Below are 25,393 nucleotides of genomic sequence, written 5' to 3'. Positions count from 1 at the left end.
CAGAATGGAAAACCAGTCTGTTTGCTGAACCGCTTTAGAAATGAACCATTAAAAGTACCAGTGTCAAAGTCTACTTAATCATAGAAGCTGATACTGTTTGCATGAAAGTCTAAGATACGGTTCTGCAGCAATGAAGGTTTGGATAAGTGGACAGCTTCAAAGCTATATTCAGTGTGCGTTATCACTTGTGAATAGATTTGGCTGGGAAATATCTGGGTTGTTTTAAGGAAAAGGTACAGACTAATCCAGTTTTGAAGTGGAATCCTATAAATCAATCCCCAAAGAAATGGTGGCGTCGCCATTAGAACAGACTCCTTAATGCAGAGCATCAGTTTTAAAGACCCGTGTTAGTATGGCATTCTATTTAAAAACATGCAGTGTTGGAACAAAAATACACTCACTGAAGCACAGCACTGCTCAGGCTTCAGTCAGGGTCCAGCTCTCTGGAAGCACTTAGCTGTAAGTTTTACTGGGGACGGTGAGGTTTCACCTGAGGCTGTCCTACCATCCTTGTCAGATCTCATTGCTCATACTCCAGACCAACTTTGGTGGAGGAGCAGCAGCAGCGAGAGCTCTCAGGAGCACGTTAATCCATGTGAACTGCACAGTTTAGCTAAAAGTGCTGTCTGGCATTCCAAACTGTCAACTTCATTTTCTTCCAGGACGTGAAATAGATTCTTTCTACAGAGCAGAGATTATTTTTTTGGGGGTTGCCAATATAAAGCAAATTGAAGGGGTGTGACTGTCATGACAGAATCCTGCTCCGAGTGTGGAGTAAGGAGACTTGGCTGGCTGCAGTGCTCCAGGAATGCAGTGAGCTCATGGCCACCACACCCCCGGGAGCCTTCCTGCACGCTGCATGTTTGCAATATGAAGCATTGGGCTTCGTCTGTGGCTTCCTAGTGTAGTGGGAGGTGAGGCTAGGTCAGCATGGTAGAGCACTGGAGGCTGGGCCGGTGCGGTTGTCTCAGTTGGGATGGTTCGAATAAGTATGGGAGGAAAGCAGGAAAAGGAGATGGCTGGTTGTCTTCTCAAATGATCTCTTAGTCTTAGAAATGGCTTCATTGAGGGCTCAGTTTCAGTGTTTCCTAAAGGCTTCTGTTGTATTCAGCTGAGTTAAGAGGGGGAAAAAGCTGGGGAGAGCCATCAGGGTTAAAAAAGTCTAAGGGGTCAGTTAAGAGAGTTTAATGGATAATCAGCCTGATCCTTGATGGCAGCAACTGGTTATCGGACAGACTACAGAAGGTAAAGTGCTACATTTGAGGAAAGGCTTAACTCCACAATTTGCCCATTCTGGGGAATTTGTTGGGCTTAATCCATGCTGTGATAGTGATGAGTGAACTGTGATCTCTCATGCACAGCTTACTGCTACTATGCAACTCAAAATTGAAAAGCAAAATTGGAAAACTAGCTTTATTTTTTTCTTGTTTAGGGTTTTTTTTTAGGAAGGAAAAGTTTTCTGTTGCATTTTTCACTCGTGTAGGAACGGCCTTGTGGCCTGACCAGCTCCTCTGGAATGTTTATGGCAAGGCTGAGCTTTATAGGTTTACCCCATAAACATTCTGATGAAGCTTCAGTTTTGTTGTTCCAGTGAGATCATCTCCTTCCTCATTAAGCTTTCATGCTGTGTCAGTCTATAAGAGTAACACAAGCTTGAAAGGGAGAGAAGAGCCAAAGAGAATGCAACTCTCAAAATAGTATAAAGAGTTGGCCTGTTACTGACTTCCTGCCCATGTGCTTAGTCAGTTAAGTGTGATTTGATGGTTCTTGTTACCAGCTTTTTCTTCATCACTGCTGTCCTAGAATTAAATATTTGTTAGCTTTTTAGCAACTGTAGTTAAAAAAAGGGGGTGAGGGGCAGTGAAACCAGGAATGCTTAGTGGCTAAACACCGACTGTAGAGCTTACTGTTAACTTACTCCTATTTTAGTACATTAAAATGAGTCAGAGAACTGAACTATGATAAACCACGTAATTTAAAAGCTTGAGAGGACAAGGCATTTGATCTTCAAAGTGCTTTCATCTTCTGCAATGGTATAGGACATATGCCAACATATCTGTCTGATTGCAGGGTAGGGTTGGTTTGGGGTTCCATGTTCAGGCAATAGTGATTCTGCTGATGTGGTTTTCTTTTTAAAGGGATGTAAACTAAAATAAAGAGCAAAACCATGAGACTATCTCCCTGTATAAAAACTATTTTCTTTTGTGTGTAGCGGAAAGGAAGCCTCCTTTGTTTAATATGAACGCAATGAGTGCCTTATATCACATAGCGCAGAATGAATCCCCTACACTACAGTCTAATGAATGGTGAGTATTACTGAGGGAGGAATGTTGCAGGGAATTGCTGTAAATGGAGTGCTTTGTCATGCTGAGTTCTTGAAATGGCTGGATTCCTGTTGGGAGGATGTGAGCTGGAAGGTTCTTATTAGGTTCACTATATGTTTTATATACAAAACTGACCCATCACTAAATATGCATTTTTAGACTCTAGAATGTGGTCAAAACGGAACACGCCACTGGAAGATCCTGTAAGAAATTCAGTTCATGGGTCAGTAAAGTTTTGAAGTTCCCAAGCGAGCCAAAACCGTGGGGTTTAGTGTTGTTTCATCACAAACCACACTGTCAATGCTTAAATTTTGTTGAAGATGAAGACGCTGCTTGTGCGTGGCAAGTCTCTGTCGCATAAACTGCAGAAGAATAAAGCGCGTTTTGTGCCTCCCAGCCCCAAAGCTGTCTTTTGAAACAGCAAACACAGTAAACTGATTTCAGAAGTTAAAAAGTCCCTAATTGTGTTTTTCTGAGCCACAGTCCTGGGCCTGTAACATCATACATTGTACCTGATTTTTAGATTACCTTTTACTACCTCTGAGATTTTTCTGTTGAGGCTATTTCATACCCTGGTGCTTGCTACAACATTCAGCTCATTTTTTGCATTTTGTTTTTTCTGACCCAAAAATGCAGTAATTTAATTTACTGGGAAAATTGGAGTAGCAACACCCCACCCCCTCAATTACATCATGGGAGCAGTGAGGGAAGAAAGAAAGATAACCTGTTCAGCTGATGTGCGCTGCCGAAAGCCTGTGTGCAGAGGGAAAGAAAGGGCAAAATACAGTGTTTTACCTTGCAGAATGAGAGAAGTTACTAAACAAATCATGACCTTAAGTCTTACTTGTGACAGATTACATAGTTGTGTCTGAGGGGCTGGTGGCATTCAGGAATTGTGTATTAATACAGCCAGTGGATGAAACACCAGCACACAGAGGTGGAATGGGGCAGAGGCTCTGATTAGACCATGAAGAGTTTATGCGTTATAGAATTGGCCAGGTTTGGTGCTCACACTGAGCTACAGGGGTGTCTGCCTTTACATGGAAATATCCTTCCTCTGGACTTTGTTCTTAAGCTTGAACATTTTGTCTGGAAGCTGAGGTTAAAGGGCTCTGCCTACTAATGGTGGCCTTTGGTTTGACCAGGGATGTCAGAGGCTGTAGTATGAAGTATGGGGTCTGTGTGGTTTCTCCCCACTTTTTTCTGCTAAGGGCACTCGGGTGTTCCCTGCCCATTGCAGGGGGGTTGGAACTAGATCATCCTTAAGGTCCCTTCCAACCCAAATGAGTCTGAGTATCTGGATTCCTTAATGAGTGAAACTGGGTCGTTAACTCAGATGGGTTTTTTCCCTTTTCCTTTTTTCTTGCCACAGGTCTGATTATTTTCGAAACTTCGTAGATTCTTGCCTCCAGAAAATTCCTCAAGACAGGCCTACATCAGAGGAGCTTCTGAAGGTTGGATTCCTTGTCCTTTTTGTTTTCCACGTAGTATTAAAAAGGGGCCATAACCTGTGATGTTCTTCTGTCTCACCTACCGTGCTAGGCTATGGTTAATGATGCTTTCTCTGCCTGTTACCTCTATTACCTTTGAGCTGAGGGCGCTGTGGAGGGTACTGAGCTGTCTGTCCTAGCTTCATTTTCCCTTTCTAGGGCAGTTCCCTAAGTGACACTCCAAGCCAGCCTTGTTCTCATAAAAGGACACTCCATCAAGTGACGCGGGATGACCATTGACTTGTCAAGAGTTTCAGTTTAAGCTCAGTCTATCTTTCCAGTGACTATAATTAATCCTGACAGAGCTGCCATACATTAGTTAACAAACACCTTTCGTTATTTCCCTCTTTATTCTGTGTATTTATATACACACACCCCCCAAAGGCTTTTTATCCTCTCCCATCACCTATATGCTTTACACGTAGGACTGAAATCCGCTGTTCTAATGGTATCCCTGAGGGAAAGGGAGCAGGGGAAAAGCAGGGGTATTTTTCCCCATACTTTTTCTTGACATGATTAAACCTCAGCCTTCTGCAGGCTTCTTGCTTTATTTCTTACTTTGGCTTCCATTTGTGCTCTTGTGTGCTGCAGACACTTGGTTTTCCTTGCTTTAGTCTGGAAACAAAGCCAACCTTGCTTAAAAGCTGACGTGTTCCTAAGTGAACGCAACTCGCATAGAAGTTGGGTGTTAGAGCTGCTTTATTGTAGGTGGGATTTGATGGATTTCCTTTGTGGCATCAGGTGGCATTCAGGATTCTGCTAACTTGTCACTCTTTTTACAGCGCTCGTGACATAATTTTGGGGTTTCTTTATTTTAATCCTGGCCATGTTTCTGCTCAGTTGCTCTGAGGGAAAATGGATGCTATTTATGAAGGTTTTATCATCCCCTTTTTAGCATGTTTTTACTGAAATGGTTCTGAGGACTTTTGCCTCTTCAAAAAAGAAAACCTGTATTCAGAAAGTAAATGCAATTATCCAGGAACGGGTTCAGTGTGGGAGTGCAGTCCTGCCATTTCAGAACCCTGCAGATTGGTTTTATTTTGAGCAGTGCACTGCAATTAAAGAGAACATTGATGGAAATTAAACGTTTGTGAATGTATTCCTTCCATATCTATAGTCTGAAACAGCTGCATGCCACTTTACAGGGACAGGTAGGGAATGTGACATGATGGAAATGGCAATGCAGTTCTCCAGAGGAACAAAATGAAACTAGTGGTGGTGTTAATAATGACTCATGCTTGCACAGCACATTTCAGCTGGAGCCTGCAAAAGCTGCTTCTGACATACAGAGACAGGAATTGTTTTACCTATTGGCAAAGCGCAGCCACCTTTGCAGTGCAATGCAGTGAGTATCTCCCAAAAAAACCATAATAGGGCTAACTGTTCTTCTAGAACCGAGCTTGAAGGTTCACAGCCTATTTTATGACTCAGAGCTGTGTGCTGAGTGTTTGATTCTCAAGCTTTTCTAAACAAGGAAAAGGGTTTTATAGTGAGAGTTTGGTGATGAGTTGATTAACATTTGGTTAGAGATACTAGCCAGCTTAACAACTTCAGCATTGATATGTTACTTCTTGCTCTTCCGTCTTTAAACCACAAGTGGAGAACATTTCTAAATACCTCAATACCCAAAGGAGTCCAGTTTTAAACTAAACCTATTTTCACGATATGCGAAATACCATTTCTGGGTTTTTTTCCACATCTTTATTTTTTGGTGGACTTCTCCCATCAGAAAGCAATCACCCTGAAATCTGTCTGGATTGTGAAGTCTGCAAATAGAGCCAGCATAAGCTGCAGAGGTCTTCTGCTGCGCAGGGAAGAGGGCTGACAAACCCAGATAGAGTTCATAATTGTATCCTCAAAGCATGTGTACTGGAGGCATAAGAGGTCACTCAGCTATTTGTGTGTCCTACAGCATATGTTTGTTCTTCGGGAGCGGCCCGAAACAGTGTTAATAGACTTGATTCAGAGGACAAAGGATGCGGTGAGAGAACTGGACAACCTGCAGTATCGTAAAATGAAGAAGCTCCTTTTCCAGGAGGCACACAATGGCCCTGCAGTTGAAACACAGGAGGAGGAGGAGGTGAGAGAAGCTTTGGGTTTCATCACTGAACCAGGGAATGATGCTGTCATTCAAATAACCACAACTCAGATAGTGCTAAAACCAATGGAGGCTGTTTACACACCTGGCTGTATACTGTGTCTTCCTCTCTGTGCTTGGAATAAAGCTACCTCAAGGCGCAAACAAGGACAAACAGGGTAGATGCCTCGTGCTGGCAAGAAGCTGTGCCATGTATTCATGCTTGAGCAGTTGGCTTCCAGTTCCATAAATCCCAGCTTTTTTGCCTGTTTATAAAGCTTCGTGAGGACTCTTTCAGCAGCTAGTTAGCTTCTATTTTGACCATTTGTGCAAGGCCCTTAACACTCCTCTAGTTTTGACTGGAGAATGTTGTTCTAAAGCATAGAAATTTGTACTTGATTTTAAAGAAAAAGGGGCAAAAAAAGCAGTCAAGGAAATCAGTCTGGTTTTGGGTTGCAAACTGCAGTCACCGTGCAGAAATTGAGACTCTGGACTGTAGTTCTCATGTACAGAGAGAAAGTGTGTGTGATGCAGGGTCCCAGCTGAGCGCTTAGGTGATGCTGGTGTCAGAACAGTTTCTGGTGACACGCTGTTGCTGATACATGATCGAGTTCAGCTTGTTAACAGGCTCTGTGTTGAAAAGAATCTGACATCAGCCAGTTAATCTTGACAAGGCTGATTCCTTCTCTCCCCTGCATCCCACAAGAGAAATGTTTCATGGCAATGCCCAGAGGGTGGGAACTGCCATGATGTGGCAGGTAGATGCCTTTAGAAAGAAATGGATTGAACATTTCATTTGGTCATGTCCATAGATACAACTGTGATGGATTTTGACTTCTCTTAATAATTCCTATCTCCTAGGAACAAGATCATGGTGTCGGCAGGACAGGAACAGTGAATAGTGTCGGAAGTAATCAGTCCATTCCTAGCATGTCTATCAGTGCCAGTAGCCAAAGCAGTAGTGTTAACAGTCTTCCAGATGCCTCGGATGATAAGAGCGAGCTGGATATGATGGAGGGGGACCACACCGTGATGTCAAATAGCTCTGTCATTCATTTAAAGCCGGTAAGCACTGGATTTATACTGGATAACTTTGAAGGTGTAAAACAGGGAGAAGATTTGGTTGGCACGATGCCCAAAAGTTGTGTTTGCTATCCAGGTCATTATCTGCGGGTTATAATGCTGTGCCCCAAATATGTTAGTGTGCACTGGCAACTTTGGAAGGTTGCTATAAAAATAATTTCTTTTTGTTGATTCACTAACAGTTATTTTACTAACTGAATTGTTTCAAAAGCAGTTTGCTTTACTGCGAGGAGCTGCAATGTCAGGTTGTGAACAGGTTTATTTAGTGGATGCTTCCAGAGTACTGCTTTATGGGCCAAAAGGATGTGAGTTCCCCCTTTTTACATCCTAGTTAGCGGATTCTTAAGTGCAGAACCCAGAGCAGTGGCTGATATCTGCTCCTGGAGCACCCAGTTTTGCAGCACTCGATTCAAATACGTGGATGCATGGAAAAAGAAACACAGCACTCTGGCCGTGGCAAGGTGTGAAACCACTTCCCCTGCTTCAACTCTGCACAGTGAAGGATAAGCTGGGGAGCTTCCCTCTGATCCATACTGCTCCTTCTATGGAGGGGTTATCCCACGTGTTCTCAAAGCAGTAACGTTCCCTCAGCTAATGATAGGTGTGGTTAGAATGTTTTGTTCTTTGCCCAGATATGCACCAAAGACACAGGTATTTCCTTGGGGAGTTAATTACTGTATCATATCTAACTACTAATCGCTCTGTGATGAATGACAAACCCAAAACAAGAGAATGGAATACACCGTGACAAATCCTAAAATTTCCTTTGAGGTATTGCTGTAGTGGGTGTAGTGAAAATCTTCCTCTCTCTTTCAGGGTTGCAAACATGCTGGTTTTGTCTTTCAGGCTTGATATCATCTACTTTATAGCTTTAATGTTTTGTTGAAGTCAACTAACTCACTTTTTGGTTTTACATTCGTTTTTCTCTTTTTCAGCTTTAACTAATCATTTTCCCTCTTGGTAAGAAAAATGCACAATGAAACTCCCAAAACCAAAGATCCTAGATCAGAGCTCTTGATGCAGACTATTCCTTCAACCAGCTTATTGGCGGGAGAGTCTTTCAGGGCTGATGAATGTAAAATGGTTTTTCTTCCTTTTAGATGTCTTTTGAACCAAACCCAAGTAAAAATCTTGATTAACACAGCTTCTCTTTATTCTCTCACATTACTATTTGCTGATAAGGAGGAGGAAAACTACAGAGAGGAATCAGATCCTCGAACAAGGGCATCAGAACCCCAGTCTCCTCCCCAAGTATCTCGCCACAAGTCTCATTATCGCAACCGAGAGCACTTTGCTACTATACGCACAGCGTCGCTGGTACGTGAAGGTGGTGGTTTGGATGAAGTTGTAGGGGAAGGGACACATTTGAACGTAGCTCAGTGTCACTAGTAGAGCTGTTAGGATTTCATCAGAATATGAACTGTCCATATTGATGGAGACATTATCACTGAAATAGTTGAATGTAAGTTAATGAAAGCTTAAATGCGACACCTGGGCAAATGTAATTTGTGCATATTAGAGATTTTCAAACCCAGGAAACAGTTTGTAATAATAAGCTGGCTATTCTTTTCATATGCATATTATGTGTATTTGTATGTATATATATGCACCCTCATTGCAGTGGGCTAAAAGACATTATTTAGTATCAGCTTTATAACAATTGTACAGTTTTTCTGCGGGCAGAGCTTATCTTCCACAGCTGAATTCAGTTCTGAATCTGCTCTGCTGCCATTAGGATGTGTGCTTTTCTTTACAACAAAATCATATTTCTACCCTGTATAGTTTTCTTTTGTGGTTTGAAGACTGCTGAAAAGCAGATTAAGCAGCATTAACTTACTTTGGCCTGATGTGGTTGTCTTCCTAGGTGACAAGGCAAATGCAGGAACATGAACAAGACTCAGAACTCCGAGAGCAGATGTCTGGCTACAAACGTATGAGACGGCAACACCAGAAGCAACTGATGGCATTAGAGAATAAACTGAAGGCAGAGATGGATGAACATCGCCTCAGGTTGGACAAAGATCTTGAAACACAGCGTAACAATTTTGCTGCAGAAATGGAAAAGCTCATTAAAAAGCACCAAGCAGCCATGGAGAAAGAGGTAGGAAATCGTTGTTTAGCAGACCAGTCCATATTGTTAATGGCATTGTATTGTCCACTGCTCCTCACTGATGAGAGATGCTATTGTAGACTCTTACATGTCTGTTTTCAGGAGCCAAGCAAATTGCTAATTAGAAAAAGGGTAATACATCACCTCCTTACACTAAGGGGCTATGTAACTAGAGGAAAGGTATGTCCTTCATCACAGTGCGTTATACTAAATGTTAGTGTATTGACCCCAGAAAAAATACTGTGAGGGTTTTTCTTTCTTTTGCCATGCATATGCTGCCAATAACTGACTGCCATCGAGTGTTCTGGAGGCAGATCAGCCTGCAGAGAAATGTGCCATCTACACTTAAATGTTCACTGTTGAATTGCTTATGGATATGGGACTTTTTATGTTCTTAAATAATTGATAATGAAGTGGCGCTGCCTACAGCAGTTATTGATTCTTTGTTCATCTTGGATCTCTCAGTGGAGGGCTAAGGATATAGTTTATCATAAGGTGTTGACTGTGTTAGGCAGGACTAGCTGAACAGTAGGGCTGAGGAAATGAAGCACTGAAAAGAGGACTCCTGCCGGGTGTGTTGATGGGGGGTTGGAATGAGAAGAGAGTGAGGGCAAGCTCTTGAGGCTCATGCTTATTCAGAGTCATGGTGAGTATCGTGGTGACTGTACCTAGAGTTCTGGGTCTTGGGCTGAAATGGAACATGAGCTGTAATCCATCGGGACACAGACTGATTTGCTGCCGGATTTGCTGTAGGCTAAAGTGATGGCCAATGAAGAAAAGAAGTTTCAACAGCACATTCAGGCCCAACAGAAAAAAGAATTGAACAGTTTCCTGGAGTCCCAGAAGAGAGAATATAAACTCCGTAAAGAGCAGCTGAAAGAGGTAACTGATCTGTAATGAGAAATGTGAATATAGTGCAGTGCATGATGTGGTGTGAGAGCCAGTCAGGGAGAAAAGTGACCCTGTGCGCAAGAGATGTTTCCCTGGACTGCTGCAAGTCCTGCATTTCATGAGCAGAGTCCTGTACATGTGTTTGTTCAGGTCTTTGACCTTAGACTTAGAGGGTTTATTCATATATTGGCACCTTTACATTAATCTTGTGAAAGTACAACCTTCTCCATTGTTTAATATTCCTTTCTAGCCAGAATCATGCAGAGTTGTCAGTCCTTAGGAATAAAAAAGGTAGAAAGGTCATGAGCATTTTTCTCGTACCTTTTTGCTGCAGATATTGACCATGCACTCCAGCAGTTAATGAAGCTTCTTATCACTTAATGATATTTCTGTAGCAGCAGCAGGAAAACAAAACAGTAAAGAAAACCTGCAGATATTTTGGGGCTTTTTTTAAAGGAAAATATCTATACAACGCTATTTAATTTTAATGGAGAAAGCTGTGTAATAGCTTAAAAATCACTGTATTGTGGTGGAAAATCATGACCTTTGTGAGAGGCACAGAAACTGTAGAATCAAACTTCCTGATTCTTTCTGTGGAGTGGTTGAAACCATAAGCACTATAAATAATTCTTTTGAAAGAACCATTTAATACTCAACCATCAACTTGGGTGACGCAACTTAGGAACTTGCTCCAAAGGGGAATATTCCCAAACACAGACATTTCCCAGGAGGAAAAAAAAAAGGCTAAAGAGCAGCAAAGCCAAGAAAGATCTAACAAAAACTGTAGTAGTGTGGGCTTTTTACAATAACAGAGAGTCTTTTTCTGAGTGGGCAAGAGATCCCAGAGCACCAAGAAGCACTGGTGAAATGCAGAGTTCTGTCTCATGCTGAAGTTGAGATGTATCGCGACAAGCCTAGTTACTATAGGGGCACCTCTAGTATGCAGGTCAAGTAAGCAGAGTCTTCTGCCGAAGATGCTTCAAGTTTAAGTTGTATTTAGTACAAATGTGCCAGCTGTGGCCTTAAGTTTGACCTGTGAATGTCTTTATATTGTTTATGTAAGTTGTGGTGGATCTGCCTTGATGAGTTACTTGTAAAATGCACTTGAGTTCTGATCAAGCAAGACATGAACGTTTTCTAATCTGCTTCATGGCTGGGGTTTTGTTTGACCAACAGGATGACAACACGTTGCTTTTCCTCTCAGTCCTTTGGGAGCCTGTAAAAACATATGTCAGGCTCCAAAAGTCTTTGTTTTCAGTGGCAAACCATTACTTTTACATTTTGAGCTAAAGTATATGTCTGGAAAGTGTGGACCTGAAGCAGCATTTTGGCCAGCTAAAATGGGCAATCCAGAAAACAAGTTGTAGTTAAATTTGCTTCCCTGTGAATTGTCTGCCGGTGTTCCCCTAGCTCTGTGATAGGATGCATTTTGCAAGCCTGGGATGGTACCAGGTGGAATGGCTTTGAAATGTATTTTATTAGGCAGGTCTGTCCAGTTGTTCAGGACCAAGGAGCTTAAGGTGACTATTCCACAATTAATTACCTTGCTGTTATCAGGAGCTGAATGAAAACCAGAGCACTCCAAAGAAGGAGAAGCAGGAGTGGCTTTCCAAGCAGAAGGAGAACATCCAGCATTTCCAGGCAGAGGAAGAAGCCAACTTATTGAGGCGTCAGAGGCAGTACTTGGAGCTGGAGTGTCGCCGTTTTAAGAGACGGATGCTTCTTGGTCGCCATAATCTGGAGCAGGACCTGGTTCGGGAGGTAAGAGAATAGGCAGAGATGAGACCTGGAGCCACCTGTGTGAAATGTGTCTCACAGAAACATCTGCAACCCAACTTAAGTCTCTGTGGAGTCTTAATTACCACATCTAAAGTGTTTCTGGTAAAATAAGGGTTCTGTGTGTTCTGCAACATTGTCTAATAATCATAGAATGGTTTGGGTTGGAAGGGACCTTAAAGCTCATCCAGTTCCAACCCCCTGCCATAGTCAGGGACACCTTCCACTAGACCAGGTTGCTCAAATCCCCCTTGTGGCGTTTAGGGAACCATGTGGGATCAAATGGTTCAGAATAGTGTCCTATCGTGGGAGAACTGTCAGCAGTTATGGTCCTTTCTGTGCTTACTGTGAATGCTGTTGAGATCTACAACAGGAAGAAGAAAAGTGAAATGAGGAAGGAAAAATGACCATTGGCAGTGCTGTCTGCTTCTGATAAGACATGAAAACTCTGTACTCTTGTCCTCAAATGCCTTGGCAAGAGAGAAATGTCCTTGTGAACAAAGTGAAATGTCACATTGTGAGCAGAAATCCAAGTAAGTATGAAGAATCTAATAATTCCCTCTGTCCTCCTGGTAGGAGTTAAACAAAAGGCAGACACAGAAGGACCTGGAGCATGCCATGCTGCTGCGTCAGCACGAGTCCATGCAGGAGCTGGAGTTCCGCCATCTCAGTACCATCCAGAAGATGCGCTGTGAGCTGATCCGGCTCCAGCACCAGACCGAGCTCACCAACCAGCTGGAATACAACAAGCGCCGGGAGCGGGAGCTGAGGCGTAAGCACGTCATGGAGGTCCGGCAGCAGCCCAAGAGCCTGAAGGTACTACGTGATGTAGGAGCTCTGGGCCTGAGCCGCTGGTGGTAGTGAAGTGGTACATTGCGGCTCAGGTCTCATTTGCAGTGTGTGCAGGTCCAAGGTACTTTGAAGCTCATTAATTCGAAGAGGTGGCTCATTCTGTAACGAATACCTTCTGTAAAAAGGGACGTATCTGTCAAGTTGTGTGACTGCCAGGGTGCAACTGCAGCCCTCCAAGTACCACATGTATGAACCATAGCAATGGTGGCCAGGGCTGCAGTGTGTTGTAGGCAGGCCATAGCAGCACTACTCCTTCACCTGATTCAAAAAGCTGTGGTTCTCTGCAGTGTGCCTTTCTTTTTGAGGTAGTTTAAAATGCATTTAATCTTTGCAGTGCCCTTGTTTCCCCCCCTCTTCCTCTGACACCATTTTCCGATCCTCTTCTCCCCCCATCTACAAGAAGAAAATCTATTTAAAACCAAACAGGCAGAAAAGCTTTGTGTGGCTGTGTGCATCAAAATGCACTGAACTGTCAGTCCTGGCTAACTCACCTTGTATTGTTTTTAGATTAAGGCTGGTATGTTAGCAAGTGTTGGGGGGAAAAGAGAGACACCAACTGCAGTGTCCTCAGGAAGGTCCTAGCACTGACCTTTGCTGTGCTCTCATGGGTTTCTCATGCTGCCCTTGTAGCTGCGGTGGCAGACCAGAACTATAGAGCCTCTGTAATTGAGGCTTTTAGTGTTTTCATTGTAAGCCTTCACTTCATCCAAAGGAGTCCAGTGGTTTATTCTGAAGTGTCTGAGAAGGGAGTATAAGGCCTTTCACAAAGCTGCCTGGTACATTTCCTTTGAGGAGGCAGACTTCTTCTCTCCACCCAGTGTTCAGCTGTGCCAGTAACAAAATGAGTGTATGGCATACTGAGCATGGGGTTTCTTTGTTGTTCTAGGTCTTTCCTCTTCGTGATATTTCCCATCTGACTTAGTTTTCACCATCTGCAAGTTATCTTCTCACAGAGAAAATAACTCACAGAGAAAATAACCAACTTGAAAATAGAACTTCAGAAGGGGAAAAAAAAAACCCTCACCACCTGATTTGTCAATATTAGAATAATATTAAGTAGTGAAAACCTGGCTTGTGAGAACAAGGGACCATCTGATGGCTGTTGAGAATCTCCAAGGATATAGTGTATAAATAGCTGATGACTTCACAGGGAAGCTGTGCTGCACTCTGAGCTGAATAAAACTGAAGCAGCTGTATTAGGCTGATCCTTCTGAGATTAGCATGAATGAGTTCTGCCTCCCCAAGGTGATGCGGTGCAAACACGAGTGGGCAGCGTGTCCGTTCTCACTCCCTGGCTGGCAGCTGGGACAGCAGGATCTGCAGTCCCTGTGGGCTGCAGAGGCTTGGCTCTCACCTCTGCACACTCTTCAGCCCCTTCCCTTTTCCAGTGAGGACAGGGCTGAGTGTTTTTAGGAAGCATGGAAAGCTTGCGCTTCGCTTTGCATGGCTGTTCTGCGATTAGCAAAGGATTTCAGGCTTGAGCTGTCAATCCAGCACCTTTGCATGCACACAGTGCTAATAATGCAGCCTGCTGGACAAGCGTTCAGTTTGGAGCACAATCCCCTCTTTATTGAGGCTGTTCCCTGGTATTATTAACTCCTTCTCTTGCTTCTGACTAATGCAGGCAAGTATTCTTCATTGAATAGATAATTTGACTATTTGTTCAGTTTCTCTCTCCAGCAACGTTTTCCCTCAAGGGCACATGTTTCAGGCTCTCCCTTTGTTATTTAGTGAGGTCCTTTGTCCTGAAAGCTGGGCTTTAACGGTCAGTGTCTGTTTCCACTCTCACAGCACCAGAAGGACCAGTAACTCGAATTCACCCTTCAGTGCAAACTGCTCTGTTATTATTTGGAGTGTGTTAATTGTGATGCAAATACCCTCTTGCTGGTGTTTCACAATTCTAGGTCAAAATGATCTTGTCAGAAGTCTGACTGGAAGTCTTACCCCTCCCTTCTGTTTCCTGTTGTTAAAGCCTTTGGGTTGGAGGCCTATAAATAAGAGTCCAGTGTCCAAGCAAGACTCCACAGAAAGTGAGGACAAAATAGATTGCAAGTGTTTTGCTGTGACCAGGTCCCTGCCAGGAATGTGTAACCTGCTGACGCTTCCCTTAAGGGCAGGGAGGAAACAACCTTAAAGGTTTCCTGGAGGGAAGTAGCTTTCTGTGAATTTAGAAAGGGTAAAAGTGATGTATTCCTCTCCGTGATACATGTTTTGGTTTGAATGAAACCCATCTTTGTCCTGTTTTCTACCTCAGGTTAGCAAAGTGGAGTTGTTGGTTTATGCAGCAAAGCATGCTGATGTTTAAATTGGGCTGGATATATTGTCTGATCCCACTGCATCTTTCTAGGGGGGGCTACAAGTGCTGTGCTTATCACCTACCCTGCTGAGCCTTGAGTTAGTGCCAGGAGCAGGCAGTGGAGGAGCTGACAGGAGGACATGCACGTGTATCTGCCTTACTGGTTCAGAGCCCAGAGCAATTCCAACTTACTCAAGGGACAGGAAAATGGCCCTATGCTCCGTTAGTGCTTTGGGATTTGACCATGGTGGCTGACAGTGAGGATGGCTCAGAGTGGTTTTATTGTTGATGTTGGGTTTTACTTGTTTCTTCTTACCATAATAAGACCAGCACAATGCTAATGTTGCTTGTGGTGTGTGTTTTCAAGCATCTAATCTTTCCCAGCCATTTTTTAGTATATTTATAAAAAACCAAGCTCTTAATATTAAGGCTTAGAATACATCTGATCTTCCATCAAACCCTCAATGGAAAAAGTGTTGCTCTTTTTCCCTGTCCCTTGCCATGCACCAGATCTGCTTCTTTTCATAACATTAAGCGCTGTCCGTATGTATGTGTCATACAAGCACAGTCATGTGTAAGTATGGCTTTTGGTGCTAGTAAATTGGTCCTGTCCCTCAAGAACTTTTTCTTGAAAAGCAACACCCAGGACTGGATCCAGTCCAGTGACAAATGTGAGGCTCTTTGTGCACAGACAGCTGTATTTAGGCTGGAGCTTTGTTATAAAAGTGTCTGTATTGTAATTGTTCCGCACAGTAGCAGTGTCAAAGCAGCTGCAGCAGTAGTCGTTGCCTCTTGTGTATTTTGCTTCCCTCCTTGCACTGTAGATGTTAATATACATTTGTGGATTCTTGAACTCATATCCTTAATGTAATCATAAATATCCATTTGAATGGATATTTCTCTCATTTGAAACACGCTGGTTTTTTTTTTTTCTTTGTTTGTGTCCCCTCCATCTTTCCAGTCAAAAGAACTACAGATAAAGAAGCAGTTTCAGGATACATGCAAGATCCAAACCAGGCAGTACAAAGCACTGAGAAACCATCTGCTGGAGACCACGCCAAAGAGTGAACATAAAGCTGTCCTCAAACGGCTCAAGGAGGAGCAGACCCGGAAGCTGGCTATCCTGGCTGAGCAGTATGATCACAGCATTAATGAAATGCTCTCTACACAAGCTGTGAGTCGCCTCTGAGGGACCCAGGGTTCCTCAGCCAAATAGGGATGTTTGCATTTGAACCGATCTGTATCCTGACAGCAGGCTGTCTGCTTCCTTGCTACACGTGCCATACCCTGCACAGTCATTCCTCTGTGTTTAAAAAAAGCAGCATTCAAACGCAGAGGAAAGAGGTATTACCCCCTTCAGGCAGGTTGGAGTTGAAGCGGCTGTTGCAGAGATGCAAAGTGATGCATCTGTGTGGCCAGAGGACTGCTTTTGCATGCTGTTTGACAACTTAAGCATCCCTGCTAGACCATCGTTTAAATAACATGCAGCTTGCTGTCTCAAGTCATTTAGGTTTTGATTTGTCAATGATACCAACCAAAGCATGTGCCACTGGTGGAAGATGCTCATTGGGTCATGGGGGAGTCCAGAGTTTTGAAACAGTGCTAACAGTGTTGTGAAAGTTCTGTGATTCCTTCTTTAAGAGATGCCTTCTTTAAGAAATGACCCCATGAGCAATGCTTTGTGTCCTTGCTATAACTGAATGTGCAGTTTTCTTTGCACTTCTTGCATATTGCATCCTGCTCACATCGCACTGTACAACTTTGACTCTGTGAGGCAGGGTAGCTGGCTTAATTTATGTATGGGAAGGTTAAAAGTTCAGTATCATACTGCTTTTAGGTTTATGTCATCACATTCTTTTGCCCAAAGTCCTGTATTGGCAGGGGTATGGACTTAAGTCTCCTGTGTACAGGTAATTGGTTAACCCAGTTGAACAGAGCAAGAGATCATCTCTTTGCCCCTAGCGAAAGGAGAACTGTAGATATTGGCACCTCCAGCAGTCTGGTCTCTGCAGTATGGATCATGGTTCCTGAGGTGCTGCTGCTCATCAGCATCACTTGCCTCAGCGCTGTGGGCTCACTGTCACCAGTCTTTGTCACTATAGATCCTCTGTTCAGTGAAACGAAGTACAATAGAGACCAATTGTATTGCTAAGAAAACAAAGTCCCATCCCATTCTCTCCCTCTCCCCACAGTCCTACCCCAGAGTGGTTACCCCATAGTGAAACGTCTCTATTGTCTGTCTTTCCCAGCTGCGTTTGGATGAAGCACAGGAAGCAGAGTGCCAGGTTTTGAAGATGCAGCTGCAGCAAGAATTGGAGCTGCTGAATGCGTATCAGAGTAAAATCAAGATGCAGGCAGAGGCCCAGCATGATCGGGAGCTGCGTGATCTTGAGCAGAGGGTATCCCTCCGCCGGGCCCTCCTTGAGCAGAAGGTAAAATGGGCATGTGAGCATCATTAGCACGCTCCATGTTTCAGATCTTAAATTGTACTTAATACAGAGAGAAAATGCTTTTACCTTGCTGTATATAGTAACACAAATCATTTGGGTATTTGCCTCTCTGGGATGATAGCTCAGTGACACATAGGCTAAACTTTCTGCCAGCTCAGCCACCCTGTGTGAACAGCTTCTGGCTGGGATAGAGCTGCTTGGAGCGTGCCAGAGGGAGTCGTGCCTCTCCGGGCAGGAGGAAAAGAGAACTGTTCTTCCTGTCTGTGAGCTGCAGATTTACCTTCCCCAGCTCACTAGAGGACAGACAGTAACAACCCAAAGCTAGCAGGGGGGCTTTTGGAGTTTGCACAGTATCAGTAGTAGGTATCTTTGGGGAGGGGGAGAGGAAGATAAAATGTGTTTGAGCCCCTGTGTTTTGTGGTAACATTATCTTATGGCAGATCTACTCCATTTGGCAGTCTGTGGAGACCAGGCTGCAGTTTCCCAATGAAGTTGTGCTTGTTATGTTTGTTACTCGTCAAACTGAAGTAGCCAGACCCAGGGGCATGGGTGACCTCCTGCTCCCTAGATTTCAGCTTGTAATTGGCTCTGTGTATTAAGGTGCTCCTTGTTGAAGTATGTTTTAATGTGCTGTGCCAGACATATGGTGTGTATAGAAATGTTGAGTGGCCTGCGCAGACCAGGAGAAGGGTAATTCATCAGTCAGGGAAAGGAAACACACAATCAGCTTTCCTTCTGCAAGTTTTCCCCGCTTTGATTTGCCCTGTGGTGCCAGTCATCGCCATTCACACAGCAGTTCCCAACTTTGCTGATGGGTGATTATTAAATTAGGGCAATTACTCTGTGGCCTCGAGGTTCTTTACACTTCTCCCAGAGGCTAACAGATGGATGCTGGGTTGATAGAGGGCCCTCGTCTGTGTAAAACTGCTCCACCTCACGGTCAGCGGAGGAAGCATCTCCGAGAAGACAGTTCAGCCCTATTGTCCTTTGGTCTCCTGCAAGGAGAGTGGATCTCTGGAAGTAATTGGGTTTGTGAAAACTGAGTTCCTGTGTGGTGCCCAGATGTGTGACAGCTCTCTAGACCCCATCACTAGTTATTTTGCTCCATCCGGAAGAGGACAGCTCCATCACAGCCCGGCATTTGAGGGTGTATTTCTACTGGGTGTGCATTGCCCTCTGGTGGCATGATCTGCCCAGAGCTCTGGGATGAAGGGTCCCACAGAGAGCCTGCTACTGCTCCTTGTCTGTGGGAGCAGCATATCTTGTACTGCATGTAGTGTTATGTTAGAAGTTGAAGTGAGGCCAGTGACTTAAGGAAATACACATTAACCAGTAATAATGTTCTGTAAGTCTTTTACTGGACCAGGGTTGAAGTCTTGGCACATAGAAAGCCCTTGTGAAGCATTTGGGTATCAGCAGTGGTGGTAGGAAGCTTAGCAGTGCTACTTCATAGATAAAAATCAGATGTAGCATAATATTTTGTGTGTGTCCCTATGTTGCTGTGGGATAGCAAAATATTGGATGGTGCTTCAACTCCTGTAGGTTTATTTAGCGATACATGCAGTCCTGGCACATTGCAAGTCACAAAGTCATGGCCCAGCAATGAGACTTGGTGGGGTCACAGTCACTCAGCAACAGCTCGAGGGAAAATGTGGGTGCAAATGTGGATGCATCATTCTTTTGTAAGGGTATTTTTCAGAAGGAGAGGTGTTGTTCTGTGTTTGTAAGAATTGAGAGTTGGGAGTATTCTGGTGTGGATCGCTCCATGCTGTCACCTGGTATTTGCTTGCGTGTGCTAACTGAAACTGGCAGCCAGAGAAAGGGCAGGTATGTGCACAAGATGAATGTCTGGGTTTATATGCATAAATATATACATAGCCTGTGGCAAAGTCAGTCCCTGCCGTTCAATAATAAACCAGATTCCAGACATTAGTGTGTGCCTAGGACTCCGCTTCCTTCTTAGCACATTTTTGATGGTGCCCATCACCACAGTAACTCACCAGAGCGTACAAGTCTGACTGAGGCTAAAGAGGGAGCAGCCAGCCTCATCAATGCACAGCCTGCAGTGACTGAGGCACTGTGCAAGCTATACTCCAATGCTGTGTTGTTTGTGTTGCACATGTAATGAGCATGTCCCAAGAGTGTCTTTAAAAGACCTCAGATGTACTCATTTCCTTCCCACGTGCCTCAGACACCTCATCTTCAGAGTCCTGCATCCTGAGGTCGTTTCTGAGGGATATCATTTTAATGCAATGTACTAGGCATGCCTTTCTGTGGAGTTCAGTTGCATGAAGTCCTGCATGTTATGCTGTCATAAAGACTGAGAACCGTGGAGCTGCGCTTGAAGACACTGAAAAAGGAGGATCCTGCTGAGGCAGCAGGACTGGAAAAAACCAAGTGGAGCATTTTGAAGAGCTAACATTAGAGAAGGCACCTTCTTCCTCTTCTGCCTTTTCCAAGCTAGCTGGCCACAGTGTGGCTTTCAGCAGGAGCGGGCAGGGCTGCTCTGTGGAGTCAGTGTCACTCACCCAGCACTAAACCCAGGCAAGTGGATAAGGCAGTTTCTGAAAGCCCCAAATGGTTCAGGAGATGACTCACGCCGGAGCAGATTGTTTCCGAAATTCCAGATGAAATCACTTTGCATATTCCCTGACTAAGGCAAGAGAGTGCAACGCTCTGCCTGGTACCTTCAGCACAAGATAACACCTCTTGGCCGCGTTGCTGCTGACAGCAGGGGAGATGCCAGTGAGCTATGCTCAAACTCTTGGCCGCTGCTTTGTACCCATTTGGTCTTTTTCACCAAGGCCAAAAGTAGCTTTTTCATGCTGGCAAGAAGATAACGGAGTGATTCTTTGGTTCTCTACCTGACTGCAAAGATTTCAATAAGAAAGGCTTTCATCCATGCCTGATGGGTGTCAGGAGGCTGTAGCTCCATGATTTCTTTACTTAGAGAGCTGATCCCAGTGCCCCTACCAAAGTACTGTTGGAAAATGATTTGTAACAGTGCTATGGAGAAGAAATAAGAGTTGCCAGCTTGCATATCATCTGGCTAATAATCTGCCACACAATTCAAACATCTCTGCTTGCTTTCTTCAGCCACACACCCTGGAGAAAGTATCAGGGTAATGAAATACAAGAAACCAATTTAGGAAAGGGTTATATAGGAAGTGATAAATATGAGCTAAGGAAATCTGGCCAGTGAACACTGGAGAGGAAACTGAATGTGTGGGTTCATACATTGAATCCTGGAGAAAATAGCAGTCACCGTCATCAGATTCAGCTACAAACAGTGAAGGTCACATTAAGCTGTGTTGGCAGGTATTTGACTGCATAGGCACTGTGCTTGGCTGTGTCTGAAGGTGCTTTCCCAGTAGGCTTTTATAGAAGCTCTAGATTGCTGCATCTTTAAAGATTAATCTATGTCAGGCTGTTATTATCAGTGGAAACTTTGGGTTTGCACCCCTGAAGCTTCTGTATTCACCAGGGAACAGGGGCCAAGACCCTCTCACTGATATTCCCTATGCTTTGACTTGTGCAGGTCTGTAAGACTTACCCTTTTGCCTTCAGAACAGATTGTGTGTCAGTGGATATCTGATCTAGATCCAGTCTCATGTATAAACATGGGGAGAGAAGGTTCCTCACTAGCCCTTCAGGGACTCGAGGCCATGCCTGTAAAGGGGTCCTGCCGCTACAGACTCTCTCTTCTTTTTTCCTTCCTAGATTGAGGAGGAGATGCTGGCCTTGCAGAACGAGCGTACCGAGCGGATACGAAGCCTGCTGGAGCGTCAAGCTCGCGAGATCGAAGCCTTTGACTCAGAAAGCATGAGGCTAGGTTTTAGTAACATGGTTCTTTCTAATCTCTCCCCCGAGGCGTTCAGCCACAGCTACCCGGGAGCTTCTGGCTGGTCCCACAATCCTACTGGGGGTGCAGGACCTCACTGGGGTCATCCCATGGGTGGCCCACCACAAGCTTGGGGCCATCCAATGCAAGGTGGACCCCAGCCATGGGGTCACCCCTCGGGGCCCATGCAGGGGGTACCTCGAAGTAGTGCTATAGGGGTCCGCAACAGCCCCCAGGCTCTGAGGCGGACAGCTTCTGGGGGACGGACGGAACAGGGCATGAGCAGGAGCACAAGTGTTACTTCACAAATATCCAATGGTTCACACATGTCTTATACATAACTTAAACAATAACTGAGGGTGGCAATTCCACTGGAGCTGTCTGCCAACAGAAACTGCCTACAGACACCAGCCCAGCAGCCTCCTCAGTGCGGTGCTGACGTGTGGAAGCTGGGTGCACATGGAATATTGTATTCATTTTGTAAAGCATTACGTTTTGTGTTTACTAACTGGGATGTCATAGTATTTGGCTGCAGGGTTTGGGGGGGGGGTGGATTTTTGTTTTTTGTTGTTGTTTTGTTACTTTTTGGAGGGGTCTTGGGAGGGTGTCTGAGAAATATATGCAATTAGTCAGAAGAGTTGGCTGGACGGAAGGGCCTCAGACCGCCCTTGTCATGCCATCCGTAGGAAGTCTGAGGGAGAATGGAGACCTCCTCCCATGTCCCTAAATTTCGAACTGCCACCCTGCAAAAACCAGGCGAGCTGCCTTTAAACCAACATCCAGGGGAGGAACAGCTGGATCTTCTGTTCCCTTTGTATTTGTCACTAAATTGGGTAAATTGCTAGGGTATTGCCTCCGCCAAGAGGCATTTCCAAATTGGCAGGTGAGGAAGAAGGGTGAGAAGAGAGGCCAAGAGACACCGGGGCTCAGCAGGACCCTTCTACCCAAGTGCCCGCTCTGTGCCATGTAAGATGTGATGTTCTCTCAGAAGGCCCTGGTCAGCTTCCCCAGAGCTGTGTAGGTAAATGTGCCTGGAGGGAGCAGGCTTAGAAGTGTTTGAAATGGAATCCCTGCTTTGGCACTCCCTGACTGTGCTGCTGGTAGCTCAGATGAGGTTGGGCAGAGGAGCATAAGTAATGCACTTGTACAGCTAATACTGTGACATCTCATTTTAGCTAAGCATCAGAATAATTCTTGGAGCCCAGCGTAGTCCTTTTTGCTCCATTCAGAAATGTTTAGACTTTCAGCCAATCAATCTCAAATGCCAGAGGTATTTTGAAGGATGCCATAGTCACAAAATGCCATCGATCGGGTTTTTCATTATTACACTACATCCACCAATTTATTACCTTTTTGGCTTGTTGCAGTTTCCTGTTTACATGTAGAGTGTAGCCAACTGTTTAAATGTTTAGTTGCCACGGTGTACCAGGAGGAGCTGAGCCAATGACTCTTTCCCAGCTGATGACTAACCCACATCACCACTGTAGATCTTGCTGCATGTGAGGCTCCTTTTTATTATTTCCATTGCTGCAATACTTCACAACTCTTACAGTCCCTTGAGATGCTGTGATACTTTGGCAGCATACCATGCGAGAAGGCACTACTTCCAGAGGCTCGTTGGAGCTGCTGTACTACTGAAAAGGAAGCAAAGGAGGTTGTGAAATCCATACGGCGATAAAGGGGTCAGGGAGTCTCGTTAACCGAGTGACTTGGTGGCATCGTGTCATCCCTTAGTGCTGGGAACTGGAGATGCCCCCGTGCTCTTGTGCCCGTGCGAGCTCTGGTCAGGCAGCACTGTGGGGTGAGGGGAAAGAGCAGGTAGATGAAGTCTGGCTTGAGGCAAAGGTTTCCGTCTTGGGGGGGCTGACCAGCCAGGGTTCTTTGTAAATGTTTTTCCTTGCACACTAATCATCTTGAAGAAAACACTAGCTGCTAACTCTAGGATTTGCCTTTAATATGTTTATAGGGCTCAAAAGCGAGGTTTTCCGAATGTGTTTGTCCATGTGACATATTTATATAGTAACTACTCTAGTGTCTCGCTGCTGTTCAGTACTCGACAGGGCGACGTTCTTTCGTTAGCTAAATTAACATCCACTCCCAATCCTTAACTCTCTGCCGGTGTCCGGTGAATCCAACTGGGATTTCTAGCATCTTGCCGTAGCGTATCACTCGAATCAAAGATGGAAACTCCACCAAAACATGTTTGAGCAGCCCCTTAGTAAGGAGCTTTGTAGTACTAACAGTTGTTGGAAGCCTGGGATGAGGCGGTAGTCCCGTGGAGGTGACTGTGGTTGCTCTCCTGGGGCAAGTGGTGACTCTGAATTGTCCTGTCCCTCTTGCTATGTTTTTATGTGGAATTGGATGTTTTGGGGTCATTCTTTTGCATTGCGGTGTTGTTGAAATGCAGCGAAACTGATTTAGGGAAGGTACCTGTGTTTTCCTGGGGTTAGAAAGACAGGCAAACATGAAATGAAAGGCCAAAATTGCATTGGGGCTTACAATGGGAGTGTAGAGGGTGTGCCCGGAGCATGGTGCTAACACAGTGTTTGGAAGTTCAGCTCCTCTGTCACAAACAGCGGCAGTGGGGACAGGCTATACCTGCAAGTTCAGTGGGTTCATTCTTTTGCTTCTGTTATGGTTTGAATTTGGTCAAAGTCTCTGGCTTAAATTGAGCTACTTCAACAGAATTCTCTCAACCCATCTCTTTGTGTAATGTTGAGCATGACTGAATGCTGAATCCAAATGATGGCTATCCCATATTGGCTTTTTTTGTATTCAAAAAGAACTGTGTAGTAACCATTTTTACATGTATATCATGTGCAGACCTGGACTATTCCAACAAGTTAATATTTTAATTAAAATAGTTTGCAAAAACTGATTCAGATCAACTGGTCTAAATGTGTGTGTCCCTGTGTGTACGTGGCGGAAGGAAAGCTGTCCCAAACCAGCCTGATCTCAAGGGGGAGCACCCCGTTACGCAGCTGTAGCCAGATGGGTCAGGGTCAGGCTCAGGCTGTGCCTTGGAGGTGTGTGAGGAGGCCCTTGGTGTTGAGAATTTGAATGTATCTTGGCTACGTCTCAGATACGTGAACACCACCACACCAGAGAGATGCAAACACTCTCTCTGAATCAGTTTGCAAACTCTGTTTTTTAAAAGTAAGGCCAAGTGCTCGTTGCAGTCATGCCCAAACTTAGGTTTTAAAAATACTGTAATTTGTGGGGACTACTCCAGTACCTCAGCAGAGATGTTCTCTGACATCTTTTATCTTTGTATTTAACACTGGGGAAACTCTTCCATGTGGACTACTTCGCAAACTTCATTGCAGTGTTTTCACTTGACCCCTTGACCAGCTCGACTCCTGAATCTCTTATTCTGTGGTTGTTTTTCTCTCCCCTTTGCAAAGACCTGAACTTCTGATGTAGTTTAGCCCAGAGATGAAAACAGCAGAGGAGCCAGCATTTGAACCTCTTTCTGATTCAAATTTCTTTTGATTTTAATTAGAATCAGTGAAAAGGATCACATTTTTCTTGCTTTCCGTGGTCCCAGGCAGTCAGCAGCCCCCTCTCCCTTCCATGTTACCTGCTTTCTTCCTCAGATGCAGCGCTGAAATGGAGGCCGCAGCTCTGTTTCACCTGCATTCACTCCAAGCCCAAGAGCTTCAAAGGGGTTGAAGAACTAAATGTGGTATGATACCAAGCTTTCCACAGAAAATTATTCCCTGCAGCCATTCCTTGCCTGGCCTGTGTCCAGGCTGGCATCGCTCTATATCCCAGCCATCCCTCCCACTCCAGAACATGCACTGCGCACTAGCTGTAACCTTCATGGGGTGCATCCCGCTCCATCCTGGGATGATGCTGTTCAGTAACACCCCCAGCTTAACGTGCCATTTCTTGAGAGGCAATAAATTGTATTGTACCACTGTCTCCCATTCCTCCGTTGAATACGCACATCTCTCTGGATATATATATGTGGTATCTCATGTGTATATATTTACTCTGTATGTACGTGTGTGTGGGTGTACGTGCACACACACCTCATGCTGTGCATTTCTGGCAGGGCACTTCAGTTCTGCTGTTCCATACACTCCTGTCGATGAGCAAAGGCAACCCCTGCAGCAGGGCTCTTGAGGGTGAGGGCATGAACATCTGCTTCAGTACTGCCCTGCTCATTGTAGCTTGCTGTTTCTGGAGCATGGGAGGGTG

At 44.7% G+C, this 25,393-nt stretch overlaps 1 protein-coding gene across 1 annotated transcript in view; it reads left to right on the top strand.

Annotated features, from left to right (window-relative positions):
* Window positions 1–24,505, top strand: part of TAOK1 (TAO kinase 1) — a 65,570-nt gene extending 41,065 nt beyond the window's left edge. The window contains exons 9-20 of the mRNA XM_065694520.1: window positions 2,213–2,306; window positions 3,697–3,778; window positions 5,727–5,894; window positions 6,753–6,956; window positions 8,157–8,291; window positions 8,839–9,075; window positions 9,838–9,966; window positions 11,533–11,736; window positions 12,328–12,567; window positions 15,861–16,073; window positions 17,149–17,331; window positions 21,070–24,505. Of these exons, the coding sequence (XP_065550592.1) occupies window positions 2,213–2,306; window positions 3,697–3,778; window positions 5,727–5,894; window positions 6,753–6,956; window positions 8,157–8,291; window positions 8,839–9,075; window positions 9,838–9,966; window positions 11,533–11,736; window positions 12,328–12,567; window positions 15,861–16,073; window positions 17,149–17,331; window positions 21,070–21,531 (2,351 nt within the window). The 3' untranslated portion in view covers window positions 21,532–24,505. The remainder of the gene's footprint in view (window positions 1–2,212; window positions 2,307–3,696; window positions 3,779–5,726; window positions 5,895–6,752; window positions 6,957–8,156; window positions 8,292–8,838; window positions 9,076–9,837; window positions 9,967–11,532; window positions 11,737–12,327; window positions 12,568–15,860; window positions 16,074–17,148; window positions 17,332–21,069) is intronic.
* The last annotated feature ends 888 nt before the right edge of the window (window positions 24,506–25,393 follow it).

The sequence above is a fragment of the Lathamus discolor genome, chromosome 14 (genome assembly GCF_037157495.1).
Source record: "Lathamus discolor isolate bLatDis1 chromosome 14, bLatDis1.hap1, whole genome shotgun sequence".
Classification (NCBI taxonomy): domain Eukaryota; kingdom Metazoa; phylum Chordata; class Aves; order Psittaciformes; family Psittacidae; genus Lathamus; species Lathamus discolor.
The sequence above is the reverse complement of the archived record's forward strand: the minus strand, read 5'-3'. Positions and strand labels throughout refer to the sequence as shown.